Genomic DNA, 22,900 nt, shown 5'->3' on the forward strand with positions numbered 1-22,900 from the left:
AAGGTTAAAGTTTTCTAACCTTTCTCCGTCGATATCCAGCCTTCATCCGTCGATATCTCCGCTTCTATTGGGAGTAGAGGGTCGTCATTGTAGTCCAAAATGTAGGGTTTTGAAAGGGCTTTAATTTGGTACCTGTCCGAAGCCTGTATCTCTAACCGTTTAGGAGATATCGAAGGTTAAAGTTTTTCTAACCTTTCTCCGTCGATATCCAGCCTTCATCCGTCGATATCTCGCTAGGGAGTAGAGGGTCGTCATGTAGTCCAAAATGTAGGGTTTTGAAAGGGCTTTAATTTGGTACCTGTCCGAAGCCTGTATCTCTAACCGTTTAGGAGATATCGAAGGTTAAAGTTTTCTAACCTTTCTCCGTCGATATCCAGCCTTCATCCGTCGATATCTCCGCTTCTATTGGGAGTAGAGGGTCGTCATTGTAGTCCAAAATGTAGGGTTTTGAAAGGGCTTTAATTTGGTACCTGTCCGAAGCCTGTATCTCTAACTGTTTAGGAGATATCGAAGGTTAAAGTTTACCAAAATTTCCTTTTAGGAAATGTATCAACCCTATTCTCACCATAAATTTCGACTCTCAATTCCCAGTAGAAGCGGAGATATGAACATTTAAATTCAAATTTCAATTAATATTAACTTAAAATTTAAAAATGTAACCGTCGGTATCTCCTAAAGGGCTCAAGATACAGGAACGCGCTTTTGCCTCAATATAGTCCTGTATCAACCCTATTCTCACCATAAATTTCGAATCTCAATTCCCAGTAGAAGCGGAGATATGAACATTTAAATTCAAATTTCAATTAAAATTAACTTAAAATTTAAAAATGTAACCTTCGGTATCTCCTAAACGGCTCAAGATACAGGAACGCGCTTTTGCCTCAATATAGTCCTGTATCAACCCTATTCTCACCATAAATTTCGACTCTCAATTCCCAGTAGAAGCGGAGATATGAACATTTAAATTCAAATTTCAATTAAAATTAACTTAAAATTTAAAAATGTAACCTTCGGTATCTCCTAAACGGCTCAAGATACAGGAACGCGCTTTTGCCTCAATATAGTCCTGTATCAACCCTATTCTCACCATAAATTTCGACTCTCAATTCCCAGTAGAAGCGGAGATATGAACATTTAAATTCAAATTTCAATTAAAATTAACTTAAAATTTAAAAATGTAACCTTCGGTATCTCCTAAACGGCTCAAGATACAGGAACGCGCTTTTGCCTCAATATAGTCCTGCATCAACCCTATTCTCACCATAAATACCGACTCTCAATTCCCAGTAGAAGCGGAGATATGAACATTTAAATTCAAATTTCAAATAAAATTAACTTAAAATTAAAAAATGTAACCTTCGGTATCTCCTAAACAGCTCAAGATACAGGAACGCGCATTTGCCTCAATATAGTCCTGTATCAACCCTATTCTCATCATAAATCTCGACTCTCAATTCCCAGTAGAAGCGGAGATATGAACATTTAAATTCAAATTTCAATTAAAATTAACTTAAAATTTAAAAATGTAACCTTCGGTATCTCCTAAACGGCTCAAGATACAGGAACGCGCTTTTGCCTCAATATAGTCCTGTATCAACCTATTCTCACCATAAATTTCGACTCTCAATTCCCAGTAGAAGCGGAGATATGAACATTTAAATTCATATTTCAATTAAAATTAACTTAAATTTTAAAAATGTAACCTTCGGTATCTCCTAAACGGCTCAATTCGACCGTATAGTTAATGAATGAGATGCCGACGCGATGCCGATTGAGTATCTCGAGGACCGACGAGATATATTTCTTTTAATTACACGAGACGGAAGTGACGAGAGCGTCGCGCATGGCTGCTGCTGATGGAATGAGGTCGAATACATGAGGTGCGCGAGTATTATAATACGAAGGGCAAAAAGTGTCGTCGCTCGCGAGCCGATCAATACAATCGGCGCGATGTAAACATTGCGGGCCTCGACGGCGGTTGAAGCAAGAGAGACTTGCCTTTGAGCGTCTCTTGTTTTCTCGAAGGTTTCTAAACGACGAGAGGAATGCGAGGAGGCCTTTCAACTGTACGCGACATTGATGCACTCTATTTATTGATTACTGAAAATAAAGAAAATTACTCTGTCGAAGCATCGGACATTTGTTAACATTTGTTATGTTAATTAAAGAGGAATGTATACGATTAGAAAATGTGTTAGCAACTAATTGTACAGAGTGTAAGTTGTTGTGACACCGTTTTCAGAGAATAATTAAAGGTCATGGTAGCGTTAAAGAATGGAATTTCATCCTGTGCGAATTTAGTCGCGCTCTTATTAAATATTAGTCCTGTATAAAATGTCGTATTTAAAAGTATTGTTTCGCATTCACGAGATTTTGTCGTGAATTCTGCTCTCAGATTGGATCGCGGGTGAATACTTTTTAATGCGACGGGGAATAGAACGTGAAAATCTTGTATGCCTCTGAATCCGAAAACAATTAGGAGAAGAAGTGAATATTTTTCAATACGAAAGTTCGCATTTAAAAATTATCGATTGCGATTGAATACAAGGCATATTTGAAACGAATTGAATCCTTGTTAATGCGAAGCATTCACTACTGCCATCTCGCATTTAGCGCGGTGAAATTTAATGGGAACTAATACTTTTTATTTTCCCTTTCTTCGGATCAGAAAGCAGAATTCAGACGTATTCAAAATGTCAATACTTTTTAATATGTTTCAGTTCGACATTTTATACAGGGAGATTATCCGCTGCGGACAATAACTCTTCTACTTTTCATTTAATATTCAATGATGATAAATAACATTTAATTGCATTCGTTTGGCTTTTTTTATTTCGAAAATAAGAAAATATATACCGGGGTGAGATTTTACCCATGACAACATTAACGTGATTTTCTTTGATGCTTTTTTTAAAAGTTCAAATATTTCGTCGACTCGCGGGATATTTATAATCGGAGTCTCGTCACGTTAATTACGTGAATAACATGTGCTCCTCCGAGCGGATCGAATGCTCACCGACGGCCACTGTCAATGCCACGAGCGAATGTCCGGAGCGGACGGGATGCTGAATTAAAAAACAAGACGAAGTGAACGGGACGCGGACAACGATACATGATGCGTCTCCATACATGTCAAATTGTTTATTATAGAAGAGACTTTGATACGGCAATATATATTCGAAGATTTAACATTTAATACGTACTTTTATTTTTTCTGCTTCTCTCCCCCTCTCTGCCGCTCTTTTTAGACCACCGGGCATAGTCTGGCATAGAGATGGCAACTGTCATTGCAGCACGGACATAAACCGCCTGAAAGTGGATGTAGCATGGACTTCCACCATATGCAGATTTTACCACCGAGACCTGAAAGTGGATGTACTATTGTAGTTCCCCTCTCAAAATGGATGCAGATGGCGTCCTTTCCCAGTGCGGAAAGTCGGTGTCGCAGAAAATGTCGTATTGGCCGCTCTCAGGTTACTCTCTGGTAATACTATATATAATATCATGAAAATTTATATCGTATAAATATATATCGTATAAATATATGATAAAGATGATATTTTGTATTCAAAATTATTTTCTTAAAATATTTCAGCGTTACGTCAATATTTATTTGTACTCCGGCAGGCATTTTCTACCACAGTATGTGCCCGTGTGCATATGTTGCATTTAAAGTGTGCGTGACGCACATGTACATATCGTTGGTAATTTATATTACCATGGTATTTGAAATATATGGTATAAATGCCGTTATCTGTAGTGTAGCTGAAGCAGTCGGTATTATCATCTCCCCTCAATTACTTCCAGGCCCTTCGGGGCCCCTTGACGATACGAAAATTTTCCCAAGGCTGACAGTCTTTAGTATTTTCTCGTCGGTGGCGTAGTTAAAACAGTCGATATTATCATTTCTCCTATATTACTGCCAGTCTCTTGTGGCTCCTTTGCCAATACGAAAATTTACTCACGCTTGAAAGTTTTTATTATTACCTTGTCGATATTGTTGTTAATATTACCTTGTTGATATTGTTAATGGACGTTTAAATGGAAAATTGGTATGAAATGTTTTTATTTTTTCTCGACATACAAATATAGACTAGACAGAAAAGCATAAAAATATGAAGTTTAACTCCTCTTAATTTTTAGAAAAATTTTTAAAAAGCATATACTTCCACATCATATAATTCAAAATCATATAATTCCACATGATTCCAGATACATTTTATAATAAATTAAAAGATTGTCAGTGCACGGCAGGCACTGGGAAAGAAGCTGAGCGCCACCGGCAGTCAGAGGTAAAGAAATGGTTTATGTTCGATTAGATCAATTATGAATATTATGAAGTAGCCGATATAACTTGAACGTTCCGATCGGATAGTTTTTATCACTATAGCATCATTGTGCATCGGTGACGATAATTTCTTATTCTTTATTTCTATCGCCTTTCTCTTTGCCTGATATTGCGCAAGGACTTTTATTCTTGCAACCATTATAGAAGAACTATTAAAGAAAAGTTATTAACTAAATCTTTTAGTAGAAAAATCTTTTTAGTAGAAAAAATATTTGATATATCTTATTTCTGACTATATTTTTAATCTGTCTAGATCAGAATGGTATGGAAAAGTTAATGGAGCTATTAGAGAAAAGTATATTAACTAAATCATAGTAGGAAAAATACTTGATATATCTTATTTATGGCTATATTTTTAATTTGTCTGGGTCAGAATGGTATGGAAAAGTTAATGGAGCTATTAGAGGAAAATATATTAACTAAATCACAGTAAGAAAAATACTTGATATATCTTATATTTATGACTATATTTTTAATCTGTCTAGGTCAGAATGGTATGGAAAAGTTAGTGGAGCTGTTAGAGGAAAATATAGTAACTAAATCACAGTAAGAAAAATACTTGATATATCTTATTTCTGATTATATTTTTAATCTGTCTGGGTCAGAATAGTATGGAAAAGTTAATAGAGCTATTAGAGGAAAATATATTAACTAAATCAGAGTAAGAAAAGACTTGATATATCTTATTTATGACTGTATTTTTAATCTGTCTGGGTCAGAATGGTATGGAAAAGTTAGTGGAGCTATTAGAGGAAAATATATTAACTAAATCACAGTAAGAAAAATACTTGATATATCTTATTTCTGACTATATTTTTAATCTGTCTAGGTCAGAATGGTATGGAAAAGTTAATGGAACTGTCCTCACTCCTCAATGACTTTGATAACTTATTATTTGCTAAGAATTCTGTCAGCCTAGAATGTGTTATTGAAGATGTTACATTAAATGAATCATTAAATAGAGAGATTGAAACATTTCTAAGACAATTAACTTCATATTTTTTATTACATGCTTCACACAAAGCATTGGAATAGCTCATATACAATATCTCATTTGTATTGCTGCTTTTACCACTTCATGAATCTCATATATTTTTCAGGTATGTATTAAAGAAGAAAGATATGCAACTAAAAACATAATGCTTCCTTAGGAATATATTTTATTTATTTTATCATTTGTACACTCCGTTTTAATTTGTATAAATTTTGAACTTTAAAATTGGTATCTAACATCATGATTGATATCTATGTGATATATCTCATATATTAAAAGATTTAAAAATTTTGTCTTTAAATTACTTTAAAATATAATTGTTGATTTTTCTTACTTTCTTCTTAAGAGTGCTACAATTGCTAGATTTATCAAATAAAGCTGGCAAGTGGTACTATCTGAAATCTTTGCAGAGGCATGATCTATCACAGTTCTCACAGGTTATTGTTAATCATTTTAGCACAGATTTGATGATAAATTCTTGAAGATGCTATGCAACCATATAACTACTGTGAAGATCCATACCAAGCATTTCAGCTAATTACTTTGTATATTTTTTATATTATATAGAAGTTATATCATATTGAGTTACAATTGAATAGACAACAGAGAGCCAAGTCAGCTAACTGATTGTATTTTGCTTAGCTTCCTTTGTCAGTATCTCATTTCTGATTGATGGTTGAAGATCAAGTATGTGAAACTTTACGTCAGAAGAACCACATAAAATGGTTTGGTAAGATGAAATATATTAGCTTGATTGAAATAATATGATTACTAAAAATAAAATTTCTATTTTTTCTCTTTATTTAAGCTATTCTTTAGAATATTGAATAGCTGCTGGAAGATGTTAAGTAAAATCGCATATTTGACGATTTTTTGTCGGAATTTAATTTGCTTTGTTTTTATATATTGTGAGTTATATATCATGGATAAATGTGTTTTTATATGTCTGGATTATATATTATGTGTACATTAAAAGAATTAGTATAGATATTTTTTTTAATTGATAGTAAAAGTTTAATTTGAATATAAATTTTGTTGTTTCAATTGTAATATTTTACGTGGAAAGTAAAAGACCTGAGAGTACAAAGTCTATGTATTTATTAATAATTCCGCTCCTAAAAAATATTTAAAGCGGAATTATAATATATATATAATATATATATTAATCCTTCATTTATAATCATATATAATTGTCATCTAGATGAAAATCACAAGGAAACTTGGAGATTTCCTGTCATTTCTACCGGGAACGATGTCTTTCTCGGAAATATTAGAAGACGAAGACGCAACGATGGGAAGTTGTTTACGTCTTAGAGGAGATTTTAGGTGAACCTTTACAGAAATATTCCTAAATATATTTGAATGTGTTAGTTTGAACTACAAAGTAATTGTAAATATTTTTATTAAGAACATGCGTGGAAACATCTTTTTTAAACAGAGAGAATTCTTTTTTCAAAGTTATTCTATATATTTCCAATATAAACAGATGTGTAAAAATGTATTGTAAGTATTTTTATATATGATACTTTTATATATACTTTTTTATATATACTTTTATATGATACTTTTATATATGTGCATAATATTTTTATTATTTTGTCGTATGCTACATTTCCAACCAGGGATAACTACTAACAGCGAATAAACATATAAGTAAACATTGTAAATGAAATCAGAAAAGAATATAAGTGAATCAAATGTCAAAGGAAGAGTCGTTTAATAATTCTGATCAATTATTCTTTTTTCTATTTTACTGCTAGCAATTATTTTGCTCTAGGATAATCAAGTTGATAAGTTAACAATTGCGTTAAGTTAATGGTAAAGTCATTAATTAATGACAAAAGTAGGCAGATACTAAGAAAACGTTCGTTTATTTTCAACTTATTCACAAATTTGGACGAAGTATAGAATATATTATCTGCTTATATATTATAATACAGTAACGTAAGTATGTTGTGTATGTCTGTGTATATGTGTGTATGCGTGCGCGTGTGTGTGTGCTTGTATTATGTAAAGTCATGTTGTAATAGGCTCGCGAGAGTTACACAGTATCGAACCGGTCATAAGTCCGTTCATGCCTATCAGGCCTTGGACGCGCGCCCGTGCGCGTCCTATTTTGGCAACGCATTTTGCCCCCAAAAGCGGCCATCCGTCTCGCTGAACACCGGAAGTCTCTCCGAGAGATCCGCAAGAGCGTAGCTCAAGGGCGCATCGAATGTAAAACGATAATCAGCCTCGGATACATTTAGAGCGTGAAATGCACGAGAGAAGCGCAAAGCGTGGACGCTTATCCTGTCTTTCGTTGTTCGATTCGGATTTTTAGTTTCCACCGAATTGAAAATGCGCAAGAATGTGCGAGAGAGTTGATCGTAGATTCGGGCAGCCACGTTTCGCGCTAAATGCGCAGCCAAGACCACGTCGAGTCTTCTTCGTTTCTTCCAGCGTCACGGCCTCGGCTAATTGCGCGGAATTGTCGTGAGGATTTCAAAGATTCTCCTGTTGGTTTCGATTCCCGCCGGCACGACGGCCCACGACGGCTTCCGATCATCACATGGACATCGAGTTCTTCTCGCAGCTAACCGGTGTCCACGTGCGCGATTAGTCCGGACCCTTGGAATCACACCTGTGGCACGTCAGCCGGGCCCCGAAGAGCCATCTCTTCGCCCTGCGTCACGGCCGGGAGTTTTCTGAAATGCAAAGAAAATTTTATTTAGTTTTCCCGTCTGCATGTCAATTCATTTCAATCATGCGTATGTAATTTAGTCGAATATGCAGTATACATTTAACACAGCGGATTTTTAAATCTTGTATATTTAGATGTGTCTATGAAGTTGGCACGTTTCAAAAATTATTAAACAACTATGTCAGTTCCAGTAGCATTTTTCATAGTTCTACAGTTCCTGATAAAAATAAAAAAAGAGTTCCGTATTCTTAATACCAAAAAATCGAAATTGAAAAAATGTCGTGCTAACTTCACGTCCCAGCACGACACAGTCTCCTCTAAAGTACAAGAAAGCAGTAATACGCTAGTAGTATGTATTTGTTAAATACTATTTTTGTATTCCTTGGTGCGTGTAAATAATATGAGGAATTTTGCGTTTCTTCGCATTTAGACCCCACCAAACACAATATTACATGTAACGTGCATGTTAGTTTTAATTTCCTACTCAACAATATAATTGTTACATAACATATGTGTTATATAACAGTTATATTGTTGAGTAGGAAATTACAACTAACATGCACGTTACATGTAATATTGTGTTTGCTAGGACATATAGAAATTCTTACTTTATAATACCTATTACATAGACAATTCATGTGATACAATTAGAGCATCTATTTGTTTTTATCATTTATCACTTTGGTAATATTCGCGAATATATATGTATGAATATTTTTCGATATTCATGTGCGCACTACATTCGATTATAAAAGATGTCAACAGGCATTGATCATGAATGAGATAAACGGTCCTATCTTGTTATTCTACTTTCTTTCGTTACTATTTGTTTCTCGGAATACGATGTATAAGATATTTTCCTACACAGAGCGGTGTCTTTTTTACTATTTTGTTTACTATTTCGAGTACAATGGTACACGGCAGCTGGCGCTTGTTTTTGCCGGCCGGCCGGGCCGCTATGTTTGTGTACATCGCGTCGTCCTTGTCATTCTCACGGCGAGACTCCGATAGGCAACAGCGGCGTGAATTATCACCTTGCCTGGTAATTATAACGCATTACGGAATTCCGAAAGACATCGAAATCGCTCGGTTTATGAATATAAATTTAATTGAAATTAACTCGCGATTCGCGTAATTAATGAGACGCCAGCCGCGCGATTACCGCGATATAATTCGTCAAAGCTCGATTTCTTCGCTTCGAGCGCGTTTCAAAATATTTCGTGGACGAGCGGAATATTTTCTTGCGACATTTACGAACGATATGGTCATTGTTTCGACGATATTCATTAGCTTACGTGTGTTCACTCGCGTGTAGCTGTCCAGCGTTTTCTATTGATCTAATTATATTTTCCCGCAAATTCGTTGACTCGCCAAAGCAACCGCAGAAGAGCACGGGATCGAGATTGGGCGACATCGCGATGTATTTCCGGACAGCGAAAAGTAAGGACGTGTCGAATCGATGGATACACGATGGTTTACTGATAGATATGTGCATTTCGCAGGATTACGCGTTTCTGAGACTAGTCACGCGAGGTCACCAGGAGTGTCGGATTTAGTTATTGGTTTATTCGGCCATTTGTTTATTCGGTTATTTATTCATCCGAGTCGACCTGTTTCACGCTAACGAATCGACATATCGAACATGTCGCGACGTGTCGTGTGGCGTCGAGGTGAACTTAAGGGCTTCACACACGGAATGACAAACGCGTATGCATAAGAACTTATGAACCAATGAGCATCGTGCATTTAGTCGCCATATTGATTTGTACAATAGCATTTACATGCTATCTTTATTTAGATGCTCATTGGTTCATAAACTCTTATGTATGGATATGCATCTATGTCGTTCCATGTGTGAGGGCCCTAGTCGCATTACGCGTTTGAATCTTTCGGTTAGCAGCAACGAGCCCCCCAGCATCGAGCGGACCGGAGAAGGTCGAGAGCTGCGTCGTGAGTAGCCAAATAGGTAAAGTTACCAAATGGCCGGGATTTCCGGAATTATCCAAGAATTTTCTTAAGTTTGTCCCGTCTCCCAGAAAATCAGAATTTCAACAAAATTATAATCATAATATTCATGCTTTTAACTGGTACTAGAAAGAAATGTGAGATCAATTATCGGAATTTATAAGGTCAAAAAACTTGACGTGCTACCCGAGAAAATGTCAAGTAAGCCATTTGTGTAGTAAAAAAAAAAAAATTAAAAAAGTAAAAACATTCAATCGTACGGTTTATGTCTAAACTGTTCTCTGCTGGTCACCTAAGTCACGCATTTATTGCTTGCAAGTACACGGCGATATCTCTTTACCGTCTTACCACTATCTATCTCTCACGTTTAAATAAAGTTCTCTAACCTATTTTTCAACCGTCGCCTAAAGAATATCCCGGAAATAGTCGCATTTCGCATCTGGCAACCCTAGTCGTGAGGCACATTTGGACGGTAATTAAGATCGTCATTAGTTTCAGATCTGAATAATTGTCGATCGGGTAAGGTAAAGTCGACGCTCGCGCATCAGTCGTCGCGTATTTCGCGAGACTCGGCGATCGGAATCCGTCGTGCGAACAAACGACTAGCGACGGCCATTTTTTCAAGTCGTTTTCTCACGGACCTTCGCGTATCGTGATTTTTGCCAACTCTTTAGCGCCGTACGACAATTACGATAATTTAACGTTCCCTCGAACGTATTTCGTGGCGAATATTTTGGTTAGCTCGCGCATCGTGTCCGATTTCGCCGTCAAATGCTTTCTTCGCCGTGCGCAGATATCGGTACACCGCATATATCGTATACGATATCCGATGTTTAACCGTGAATCTGTTTTTCTACGCATTTCGATACGGGAAGTACGGGTTAACGTACAAAGGTCGAGCGGAGATCGTCCCTTAGAAACGTCTCGTGAATGTTTATGTATCGTGATTTTCGTTGACCTTGGTGTGTCGTGTCGCGATATATAAGCGTCCTCCCGAGTATTCGCGGTGGATTCCTTTATTAGGCGCCGATCAGGTCGCATCTCGTGTCCGAATTCGCCGTTCAATGCGCCGAAAGAGATATCTCGATTCCGAGGATTCCGAGGTGCGCGAAGACAGTTAGAAAGTGCAACAGGTGCACACATAGTGGCGTCGCCAAGTTGGCGGCGCAACCTCCGAATTTTTTTTCATTGGGCGTCTTATCGTGAGATGTTGTTTGTTTATCGAATCGCGGAACATCGCGCATCTCTTCGTCCACCTCTCGTCGTGGTTCTTTTCGTAAGCTTTGCTTCGCCGAAGCACGCGTCGTGTGCGGATGTTGCGAATATCGGAAATGCCGTGCAAAGTCCGCGCGATCTGCATTTATTATAATTGCATGTATCTGATTAATAAGTTTTTGCTGGGTCACGAGTGATCGTCGCGCGTGTGTATGTGCGTCATGGATTAGCTGAGAGGCACGGGGCGAGAGGAACTCGCTCGGGCATCGCTCATCAACGGACAAGGTAAATAATTTATTGTTCATTTGGGGCTCGTTATATTTAATAAATGTGCAGGATATGTTAATTGATCGCTTATGGAAAATTGCAAGTCTTCCGGTGAATATTCTTTTAGAACGGACGAATTTCTTTAACTAACGCGTGTATTAATGAAAATTTCAATACTGATTATGTTGAGCGCTGCTATAAAGAGAACAATTTTATGTTACAGATCAACGTCGACTACCGGCGAGTGTTACGCGTCGTATGCTGCGAATACCGGAAGTGCCGTGCAAAGTTCGCGCGACTCGAGGTTATTATAATAATTAATATGAATCTGATTGGTTTTTCCGGGTCGCGAGTGATTTGTCGCGTGTGTGCTATGGATTAGCTGAGAAGGACGGGGCGAGAGGAACTCGCTCGGGCATCGCTCATCAACGGACAAGGTAAATAATTTATTGCTCATTTGGGGCTCGGTATATTTAATAAATGCGCATGATATGTTAATTGATCGCTTATGGAAAATTGCAAGTCTTCCGGTGAATAGAATCTTTTAGAACGGACGAATTTCTTTAACTAATGCGTGTATTAATGAAAATTTCAATACTGATTATGTTGAGCGCTGCTATAAAGAGAACAATTTTATGTTACAGATCAACGTCGACTACCGGCGAGTATTACGCGTCGTATGCTGCGAATACCGGAAGTGCCGTGCAAAGTCCGCGCGATTCGAGGTTATTATAATAATTAATATGAATCTGATTTTTTTCCGGGTCGCGAGTGATTTGTCGCGTGTGTGCTATGGATTAGCTGAGAAGGACGGGGCGAGAGGAACTCGCTCGGGCATCGCTCATCAACAGACAAGGTAAATAATTTATTGTTTATTAGGGATTCGTCACATTTAGTAACTGCGCGTCATATATTCATTAATCGCTTGTTGGGAATTGCAAGTCTTCCGGTGAATATCCTTTTAAAACTGACGGACTTTTTTTTAACCAACGCGTGTAGTAATTATGAAATTTCAATACTGATTGTGTTGAATGCTGCTACAAAGAGAATATTTTTGTGTTACAGGTCAGTGTCGAGTAGCTGCATCGTATTGGTGAGTGATAAATATATTTTTATTTGAATTCTGAGATAATGGATCTATGAGTATCTTGCGAGACATCGGGAAATAAAAATTAACAAGTCGAATATACGTTAACAAAAAGAGATATTGCAATATACATCATTTGTCCGTTGGATGTTTTATCCGTAACGTCCTTTCTGGACAGTGTTTACAATTTATGAAAAGAAGTTAAGACTTGAACAGCACAAGAAACGTTGATAAACACAACTCACAGATCTGCTAAAATGGATGGGCTAAGATAGATTAATGCAAATATTTAACCCTGGAATATTAAATTTGTTTTATTATTTTTATCCCCCATATTTTTCTCCTCCAAGGTTAAATATTATAAGAAACTGGTTCAGAAAATAAGTGCGTTCATAGAACACAATATATTACTATAGATTTGTTTATTAAAAAAGTACGATGGAATAATTGTAATTAATATAATTTATCACGAATAATGTATGTGCATAAAATATATTCAATCAATTTTATTCGATAATACATTGATAATATAATTAATAGTAAACTTTATTTAATTCTGTAAAATTGTCCAGTTTCACTCTAATTTAGTCTCGCCTATCCATGTATATTTGATATGACATGAAATGACGTGAGATCCAACAAATATTTCGACACACAGCACACACATTTTTTTTATATAGGCTATCTCAAAGAAAATATAAACTTATAAGCAGAGTAAAGGATTCTTTGAACATTTTATTTTTTTTTTTAACAAAAATTTATCAAATTTGCCCTTCTCATGTATTTTTATAAACGATATTTCAATTTAAAAGCTTCTATGAAATATAGTTCGTCCTAAAATTTAATTGAGGAAGTAAATACTTATAACAATTTATGTTTTTTAAGTTTAACTTTATTCAAATCTTCTCAGTTTTTAATTTTCAATTTTAACAACGGTATAATTTGTAGTAATTTCATAGAAATAAAGATAAAGTATAATTATTTGGAAGATAATAAAATGAAATCTAAATTAGAAAACAAACTTTCCTTATACATATATATATATATATATATATATATATATAGATAAAAAATCTTATAGATCCTATCACTGATTAAGTTTGCTGATTAATTTTTTTACTCGAAGATCGAGATTATCGATGTATCAAAGATTACACGCTCGTTATCGGTCATCATTCTCTCTGATTCTCAATTTATATCTAGTATACATATAGTTTTTTTCTTTTCAATAACATACGTAGCGAATGAGTTCACTTACCTCTTTCTGTACTGGAAGATGATATAAACGATGATCGCATTGCCGACGAATAGCAAAGCAATTAGGACCGTTGGTAGCACAACGTCTGTAACATAATGCAGATGTGATTAGTATCGATTGGCTAACGTGTTGTGTCATGACGTTTATTTGATTTAACCATACACTTTGATCACGCGCGTTCGAGGTCTCTCGCATTGGAAATGCGCTGTCGGCATTATAAACATTAATAAAATCATCGTTCGTCGAATCACAATCGTCGGTCACTTTCTCTTTTTCCAATGAATCGATAGTATATTCATTTTGATGTTGCTATTTGTATTAATAGGATAAAAAAGCTCGTTTGCAATATAAATTGGACATATCGATGACATTTTGATATAATAAATTTTCAAACGGAAAATTTAGATTGATGACATTTCAAATCGTTGAAATGAGAATTTATTTACATGACGAAATAGAATTTATTCTCTTGTGTGATACACATATTTTCTACATAACTATTTATATAAATCTCAATTCATATTAAAAAAATATTTCTGGTATTACGCGATTACATTCAAATATTAAAATATCTTTTTATATATTGTGTCGAAAAACAAATTTGATATGGTGTTATAGCAATACAATGCAACGTAACGACAAAGTAATTTTATTGACGCGAAAATTTATAATGGCATACGCACCGAGAGTAAAAATTTATACCGACAGCGATACCAATTGCACGAGAGATTCGTAACTTGTTTCGGATTTCACGTCATTTTTCGTCTAGTGTCATCAGTTACGACATGCTAGATGCTAAAACGAACGATTTATTGAAGTTAGTTTTAATTTACATAAATTTCTTTGGTAATCGATGTTTTTGTCACGTTTTGTAATGTTTACCTAATTTGCTTATTTCTTAAACGATATAGCACCAAGATTAATACTTAAATTAATCAGTGAAATACTGATATATTGATATTTTAACGATATCTCTTTGACACACGATGACACATTCGATATCGAGTCTTTATATTGCTTATATTTTGCGATATTCAATAACAAATTATATACATTTAAAATTAGCTTCCAGTTTTTTTTATATATAATTTTGCCCGAGTATTCTAATCAATATTTTATTCATATCAATAAAATTCATATCAATATTTTAAAATTAATTCGAATTGATATTAATGAGAAATACATGTGTATGCATATAAAAGCTTTATTAATATTGATATAACGCGAATGGAAAATGGCAAACATGACAAAAACGATCGGATACTAAGAAACATCTGACGTAAGTACAAATTATATCCTTCGTAAGAAATGCTCAACATTTTTAAGATTTTTAATAACGTATCACATTAGTTTTAAGAAATTGAACTTTGCTCATATATTTGCGAGTTATATATGGCGGCATAGTCGCCGAAGCACATGATATTAAGAAATATAACAATCTGGACATTTTGAAATATTTTTGTTGTCTTTGACAACGTATCTGTAGTAAACCTATATGCTCATTTTACTGCAAACAGAATGCATTTGTACTCGAATTGAAATCCAAATATAGCTAGGCGTTGATAAAGTCGCGCAAACAATTAGGATGACGACATGATGACTATCCACCGGTTTCACAATCGCGTTTCGCGCGTTTTATTCGGTATCTTCCGGTAGCTTCGAGAACGACTGATTAAGAACTCTTCGAAATAAATCAGAAACCCGCGGAAACCGGGAGAATCATGTTACGCTTATTTCGTTACACTTATCATTCTCCTCATAACTGATTAGGATTTGCTTAATCGCCTTTTATCTAATCGCGATTCGTGTAGCGAGCTAGTCGCTTCCTGAAGTTAACACTGATAATACGGTTTGCAAAATTTTTTGAAAACGCGGCCGATTACCCATAATCGTATAAAACAGAGGAAACTTTAGACCACAATTTTTTTTCCACCTGGTTCTACGGTATTGATTTGGAAGTAGCAGATGCAATTTTCGAAAGTTCACGCAGAAAAGCGTTATTGGTGCCTTATCGACGTGAAAGTTCTTCCACTGAAATTTCGAATTCGTTGGTTTCGCTCTTGGTACATGTGAGTTTCATAGAAATAAATGTTAATTATTACGCGTGGGATTTTCATTCGGTACGGAGCGTTTGTTCGGAACGAAGCAATTTTCATTAGACGGTGATTTTCCATAGACCGCTTGGAGCGTTCCTCGAATAATAAAAGCCACGTTTCGACGTGCGCGAATCCTCTTTTTCTGAAACTCACGAACTTTAATATCTCCTCATATCTCTTCCCTTCGGACTCGTGGATTATACTCGGATTATAAAACGCGCTATTATCTGACGAAGCTGGCTTTCGCACAAAAGCTCGGAGTGCTTCGCGCAGCGTTTTTAGCTCCGCTAAAAATTGTCTAAAATTAGCAGCACTTTTCCATCGCGCGACGCCACCATCGTGACTACCGAAGTTCGCGCATCGCGGATTCTCACCGGCCACTCACGCTGCTCACACTCACACTCGCCACGTCACGGCTACATGCGACAGCTGTAATTGTCGAAACGATATTCGACGGCGTCGAGATCGAAACGAGTCCGTTCGCGATCGGAGAGAGGTGTGCACGTTTGTTACGTATTCGCAGTAAAAAATCGCCCAGCTAGTTCACTGACCTACGACGTAGTCCGCTTGCTTCATCATGGCCGATTGCGCCGAATCCATAACGGGGCCGCTACCACTCGCGACTGCGTCCTCGCCGCGTCCTATCCTCACCCCTGTTCCAAGGATATTATCCCCGGATAGACTCGCCAGATGATGGTGCTCGTTCTCCGTTTTTAAGATCACCGCTGACGTGGCTGTGAACAGAGTTACGTTCGCTCGATTTAGCAGTTAATCGCGACTGGTAGAACAACAGCAAATCGGCATGACATGTATAAATAAATATAAACGCGACGACGAATAGATGACGGTCGAAACCGAAGTAAAATCAAAGTCAGCGCAAATTGCAATAATAATTCTATCGAAATTATATGGGGAAGAAATTCATGATAAACCGTATTAGAAAAGGTTGTTGGAGATTGATTATTTCGTCGATTAGAAAATACGACTAAAATTTGTGTCTCTGAGGTAATTTCTTGAAAAAACAAAAATTTGTCGAAGGTACATGGATATTTTCTTCATGGTGCAAGATAGATTGAATTGCGTTTCGTGCCTTGATACAACGTTCCGAACAATTAGAATCAAGCTAGAGATAGATATTCCGACTATAGAGTCTCTTCATTGTCTCTCTCCGCGACAAAAATCTATTTTGAGCTGTTTTCTATTCAGTGCTTCACATTAATATTCATAGTGGAAAATATAGATTATCGTGTTGGTATACTGCGCGTTCCGACGATTAACGTCGCGTCACATAAAACGCACGATACAATTGTAGTCGCGATCGATGTTGCCGATAGCGCGGAACAATGCCGAATACCCGATGAAATCTGTTTTTTTACAGCTGCACTGCTGAACTGGTGCAATAAGTTAAAATGAGACAACTATATTTTTTTCTCACTCTAACTTATTGCACTAGTTCAGCAGTGCAGCTATAAAGAACAGACGCCTGGATTTGCGCGAGATGGCGACAAATCCCGTCGATGATACATCGATATATCACGGTAACGTGGCCACGGTGTGAGAACAATATCCCCGACGCGTCGTTGAAAGACCGGTGGGCCCGCGTATCGATTTCGGCGATCCTTCCTGCGGTCAAGGGGAGAAATAAGCGAGCGATTGGCCGTTTGTGCGTAGGGCGCTTTATAACCGATCGATAGCGGGCGGCTTCTGCGTGGCAGGTTAGGTTTTACGTTGTCACTCTCGCGAGTCGCGTCGAGGCAGCACCCAGCCGCGTGTCTCGCTTTTTGCCGCGTCAATTAACGCTCGTTGCTCCATCCGAGGGCTCACGAGATACGCGCGAGACGCGCGCTCGTTACCATCCGTCGCGTGTTTGAACAAAACGAGAGAACGAAATCGCTCCGCTTTCCCGCGAGATCCGCTTTGAAAAATTGCCACACGGAAATTATTCCGACGTTATCTTTTGCTCCTTTTTTTTCCTTCCGAGGCTTCTGAGAACAAACATTTTTTTAATCCTCCAAGATGGACGATCGCGTGAAGCTTTTCAATCACTATCCTGAAGAGACTTTGATGTATACACGGTGCCCCTCGTAGGCACCGCGAGCTTCGTTCAATATGAAGGAGTGCTAAAAGCATTGAGCGCCGCGAGGTGTTGAATCCAATCTTGTTACGAAGTCAGGCTCCGTCGACGACTGAATCATAGATTCCGCGGGTAATTTCGAGGGAGCCTTGGCTATCTTTTCTTTTCTCCATCTCTTATCCCGCTCCCCCCTTCGATGTGTCCGTAATTCCAACTCGCGAGTGCGAGTGCGCGGCGTATACCGTTACGCCTCGATTCCGGAGCGCGCGTTTTTACGCGATCTCTCCAGAGACGCTCCCGACAATGCCGGGGAGAGTCGACCCGCATATCCCGAGCAGCAACGCCCGTAAAACACGTTTACGGCACGCGCGTTCGTCGTTTTGGTCCGAAACGCGCGCCGCCGGGGAGTACTTTTTCCTAGCGTTAAACACAGCGCGTTACCGTTACCGCGAAACGCGCCCCGCGATTTATCCTCGTTCGCCGTTCCGCGGCGAAGGAACGATTGCGCGAAATTGCGCGCGCAAAATTTCAGCCACCTTCGCGCCGCCGGCGATCCCCCCGAAGAAAGAAACTGCTCTGCGCGAAATCGCATTCCGTCGACGGATCGCGAAGCGCGCTTCGACCAGAGATATCACGAGAGATGTTACTCGCGAGTATGGCTGATAAGGTGTCGACGCGAAACCATCGAACCAAATGTTTGTCTTTATTGCAGCTCGTAATAAAGATAATTTCACTTGGTACATGGTTGTTTATTATTATCGCGAGAATTCATCGTGATTTGCACAAGTAATTTTGTTTCTAAATTTTCAATTTCATTGTTTTTAAATTTCATTGTTTCCCAATTTTTAACAACCGCGAATCCTCACGACATTTTTATCTCTGAATAGGGCTCTGAATAGGTTTCGATTAATCTGCGCTGATTGACGAACAGACACGAAGGAAAAATTTAAAAGAGGGAAAAATTATCTTGCTATTGTTGGAATTTAGAGAATAAATCGTCTCAATATTATCTTAATATGATTAACCCAGCTTTCTCGTAGCGTATATTTAACATCGAGCGCGATTGCGCTAAATTGTTTTTTTCCGACAAATTATAAAGTCTTATTGACGTGGAATACATTTGCATTCGGCTTTTAATCAGCACGGTAACTACTCTCGCGTGCGCATTCACTCGCGCTCGTCCTTTCCTGTAATTTCCACAAAGATTACAGTCTGTGTTTTCTCCCATTCCAAAATTTACCGAACGCCATTCTCTTCATCCGAGCTTTAATTCTCACTTCAACTTTTTCAACGGCGACTGATCTCCAAGCCGATAACGCGTAACTGACGATTCACGCGAATTGCGAATTAATATTTACCGAAGCGCTATTGAATTTACCAGCAGTCGCTTCTCGGGAAACCTCGTTCTCGTTTACTTCCTCTGGAACTAATTTCTGCTCGTTGAAGAAACGACGCTTTCTTCAGCTGCTGTGTTACTCGCGAATAAACGCACCAACATGAGTACAGAATATCCGCGTGTATACAGAGTGTCTCTGAAGTAACGAGTATATTTCTTTTTAGTTTTGCAGTGTCTTTTCGTTTAATGCAATAAAAGCATTCCTCAGCAAGAACATCGGGAGAATTTGCCATTTATATCCTTTTTTTAACTTACAGTGCACAGCTTTAAATGCACTTTGATAAAAATCTTTTACTAATTAAAGTTTAGTTTGAAAATAATCGCGGAATATGATTCTGTCGCATGTTTTCTTTCTCGGGGCTTCGAGTTCGTTTAATTTTAGTCGAAGGATTTTTTTAGTGCGAAATTTCTAACAATTCTCGGCTATCTTATACATATTTATACATATTTTTACTATTTGCGCGTAGAATTGCGTGTTTGTTCAGATACGAACGAACATAGAATTACCAAGGACTATATAATAAACTCGGTATATCTCGATAAGAAACCGTGAAGATAACAAATCTCGTAAAACACACACGAACGCAAATATCGTGTCGCTGTGAAAATGTGGCTGTGTTTCTGAAATTTCCGCAACGTTACCGCAACATTCAAGTTGAACCTGCCGAGACGAAACGTTTCGTAGACAACGTGCAACTTTGAGCGTTTGTTTCTATATTAAACTAGTCACTACGTATTTAATTATTGTTGAATAAGTGCTCTTTTGGTTAAATTCAATATCTAAAATATTACAAAGCCGGATATGTTACATAACGGTCGTATTTTCGCGAAATTCTGTGATTCAGTTAATTGCAATTCGCGAGATATAAAAAGTATCAAGTTACAAAGATGCGAGTCTTCATCGCGAAAGATTTATTAATGACCACGCATTATTTTTTGTTTGTCTGTCAAAACGGATTATCTCAAGACAAATTAATCGTTTAGCGAAAGCGGAAATATTTAGAAATACTGTTTCGCGGATAATTCGTACAGCTCGAGTATCTCGGACAAATTAATTTACACATTACGTATGTAATTCATATTGAATCATTTCAATAATAGGCCGCTCCGATCTATAAATATAACAGCAAGAAAAATTGTGCATTGATATTTTTAATTTAAATGAAATTGGTACTTATATGGTATACTAATCGCGGATCTCGTCGGGTTGATCGTGTATTTCCACTATTATTATATAAATACTTAACAACTCTATATTCGTTTAATATAAAAATCAATAATAGTTTAGGTTTCGACGAGACTGGATTATTCAGTTGTCAGTTAATACCGCACATTTAAAATAAAACAAAGATTATTCAATATAGTCTATTATTTTTATCGTCGTCAAAGGTCGAAGCACTCTATCTATGCAAGCGCCTTTTTAAAACGCCTTTAAACCTTTACCGTAATTGAAACGTGAGACTTCGGGACGATTGTCGCGGTTCTAAAAATGCCCGCGCGTTCGCGTTTTACGGACAGGATATATTCCATAGTTCTCGAGGAAAAGACCGCCTTCGTGCAATATTTCGCACGAAGCCGCGGCGAATAAAAGAATCGGGAGTACATATAATAAGAGCATGTATCCGGGCGTGTCTCGCGTATACATCGGCGAAACGTATTCGCTATAGCGGAGTGGGCGAATAATTTCGCTTCCGCATACATGCATGATATTAGCGTATATTTTATTTCACGTACGCCGATATATATTCGCGCTCGCGCGCGCATGCATCTCGCCGAACGTTACGGTGAACATTCGTGCGCGCGCATTAGAACATACGATAAGTAGTTTTACGTCCGATTCCGTGGAGAGACAGAGAGAAATTGCGACATGTCTCATTTTTCCGCTTTTTCTGCCGAGGATGGCTTGTCGGAGACGGAGAGAGAGAGAGAGAGAGAGAGAGAGAGACTAAAAATAGCCGCGTCAGGATCAGATCACTCGCATGCCTCGTAGAGCGAACATGATCACCGTGCACGGGTGATTATTCTTTCATTCATTGAGTTTACTCGCTGATCGAGAGGATGGGCGAGCGGGTACGCGTGTGCACGCAACAGTGGTATGATTCTATAAGCAATTTCCGTCGTACGATGGCGGCGAGAAAAATAAGTGACGACAGATATCATAATAACTCGGACGCTCGGTCAGCAGGAGCTCTGGTGAGGGAATCGGATGATGCGTTATCATGACTCGAATATGGGAAGATTTCGATGAAGCTCGCTGATTCGGCGCGCGCGGGTCAACGGGTGTCAGCGAGACTTGCGTTTGACGGCCTGCCCGCTGCGTTACTTTTTCCCGCACCGCGTGCGGAACACGCGCCAGTCACGACCACATGTACGTAAAAGATTCCCCGAGAAGAAAAAGCTGCTGCTCTCGAAACAATGAAGCTTATCTTCTCGGGAGATAACTTGTCAAATATAGACGAACATACGACATTGAAAAACGATCCGAAGAAACAATATCGTATTTTCTGGAGATTTACGTACGTTCCGCGACAAAACCACCGCGAAATACGGCCATCGGGCAACAATAACCAATGAACTCTGCCTTTTAAAATCGAATTAATAGATTAGAAGATGGAGCTGCAGCGGCGATTGGTCGAAGAATGATCTTTCGATGAGATTTGTCGTGGACGCGATTTCCAATCATCATGTCTGCAATAAGCAAAAGGATACACTTTTACCGTAATTTGTTGAGACATTTTTCAAAGCAGATCGCATCAGACCCAACGTTTAAATTTTATAAATCTCTAGATGTCAGACATACCCGTATAGAAAATGTTTTAGAATCTATTTGGGTTCTATCCCGATTTCCCAAAATATTGTTTGGGTTCTAAACTGGGAAATCTATACAGATTCTAGTTAGAAGTGTAATGTTTTAAAAATGCGATTCTAAATGGGAAACACAAACAGATTCTGTTTGGTCACTCCCAAAAATGTTTCTGGTTTTCATTTTACATTTTATGATAAGAATGAGATGTACAATACCTTAAATATTTACACTTTACATATATATACATACACACATATACGTGTAAAATGTAAATATTTAAAGCATAAATACTTGAAGCAATATTTTGTGAGAAGTTTTTATAAAATAAATGAATATTTAAAACCATATATATTTTTTATTGTAAATATTAATATATAATAATTATCTCTTATATATACAACAATAATGCATATACATAACCGAATTAATAATATGATATATATATATATATATATCTCGTATATATATTAATTCGATTTTTAAAATAACTCAAATTGTTTGCGAGAGAAATAATTATGAAAAAATATTAATAGAAGGCTTTCAAGCTAAAAAAAATAAAGAATATATATATAAACATCCGACAAACTCATCTAATTTACACATGTACGAATTAATCAAATTATCTTCAAATATAAAAATATATTCTATACATTGTACAAAACGAAAATGTATTATATTACGTCCGGATACGGAACAATTTAAGACAAAAAA

The 22,900-nt window shown here is 37.3% G+C and overlaps 1 protein-coding gene and 1 long non-coding RNA gene across 10 annotated transcripts in view; one reads left to right on the forward strand and one right to left on the reverse strand.

Moving 5' to 3' along the window:
• Positions 1-3,879: 3,879 nt before the first annotated feature.
• On the forward strand, positions 3,880-7,047 carry LOC112588987 (uncharacterized). Of its 9 annotated transcripts, none has more exons than XR_003113152.1 (8): positions 3,880-4,052; positions 4,213-4,292; positions 4,602-4,725; positions 4,834-4,894; positions 5,178-5,448; positions 5,800-6,072; positions 6,544-6,845; positions 6,965-7,047. It is a non-coding gene; the product is annotated as an uncharacterized LOC112588987 (long non-coding RNA). The 9 variants fall into 9 exon arrangements; XR_003113153.1 differs by having other exon boundaries at positions 3,882-4,052; positions 4,602-4,610; XR_003113155.1 differs by lacking the exon at positions 4,602-4,725 and having other exon boundaries at positions 3,883-4,052; positions 6,544-6,668; positions 6,751-6,845.
• Positions 7,048-7,194: 147 nt separating this feature from the next.
• Positions 7,195-22,900, reverse strand: part of LOC105190994 (uncharacterized) — a 41,333-nt gene continuing 25,627 nt past the window's right edge. The window contains exons 8-10 of the mRNA XM_025300454.1: positions 16,465-16,647; positions 13,818-13,902; positions 7,195-8,029 (exon numbers count right to left, since the gene is read on the reverse strand). Coding sequence (XP_025156239.1) covers positions 7,960-8,029; positions 13,818-13,902; positions 16,465-16,647 — 338 coding nt within the window. The 3' untranslated portion in view covers positions 7,195-7,959. The remainder of the gene's footprint in view (positions 8,030-13,817; positions 13,903-16,464; positions 16,648-22,900) is intronic.

Source organism: Harpegnathos saltator, unplaced genomic scaffold (assembly GCF_003227715.2).
Source record: "Harpegnathos saltator strain DR-91 unplaced genomic scaffold, Hsal_v8.6 scaffold364, whole genome shotgun sequence".
Taxonomy (NCBI): Eukaryota; Metazoa; Arthropoda; class Insecta; order Hymenoptera; family Formicidae; genus Harpegnathos; species Harpegnathos saltator.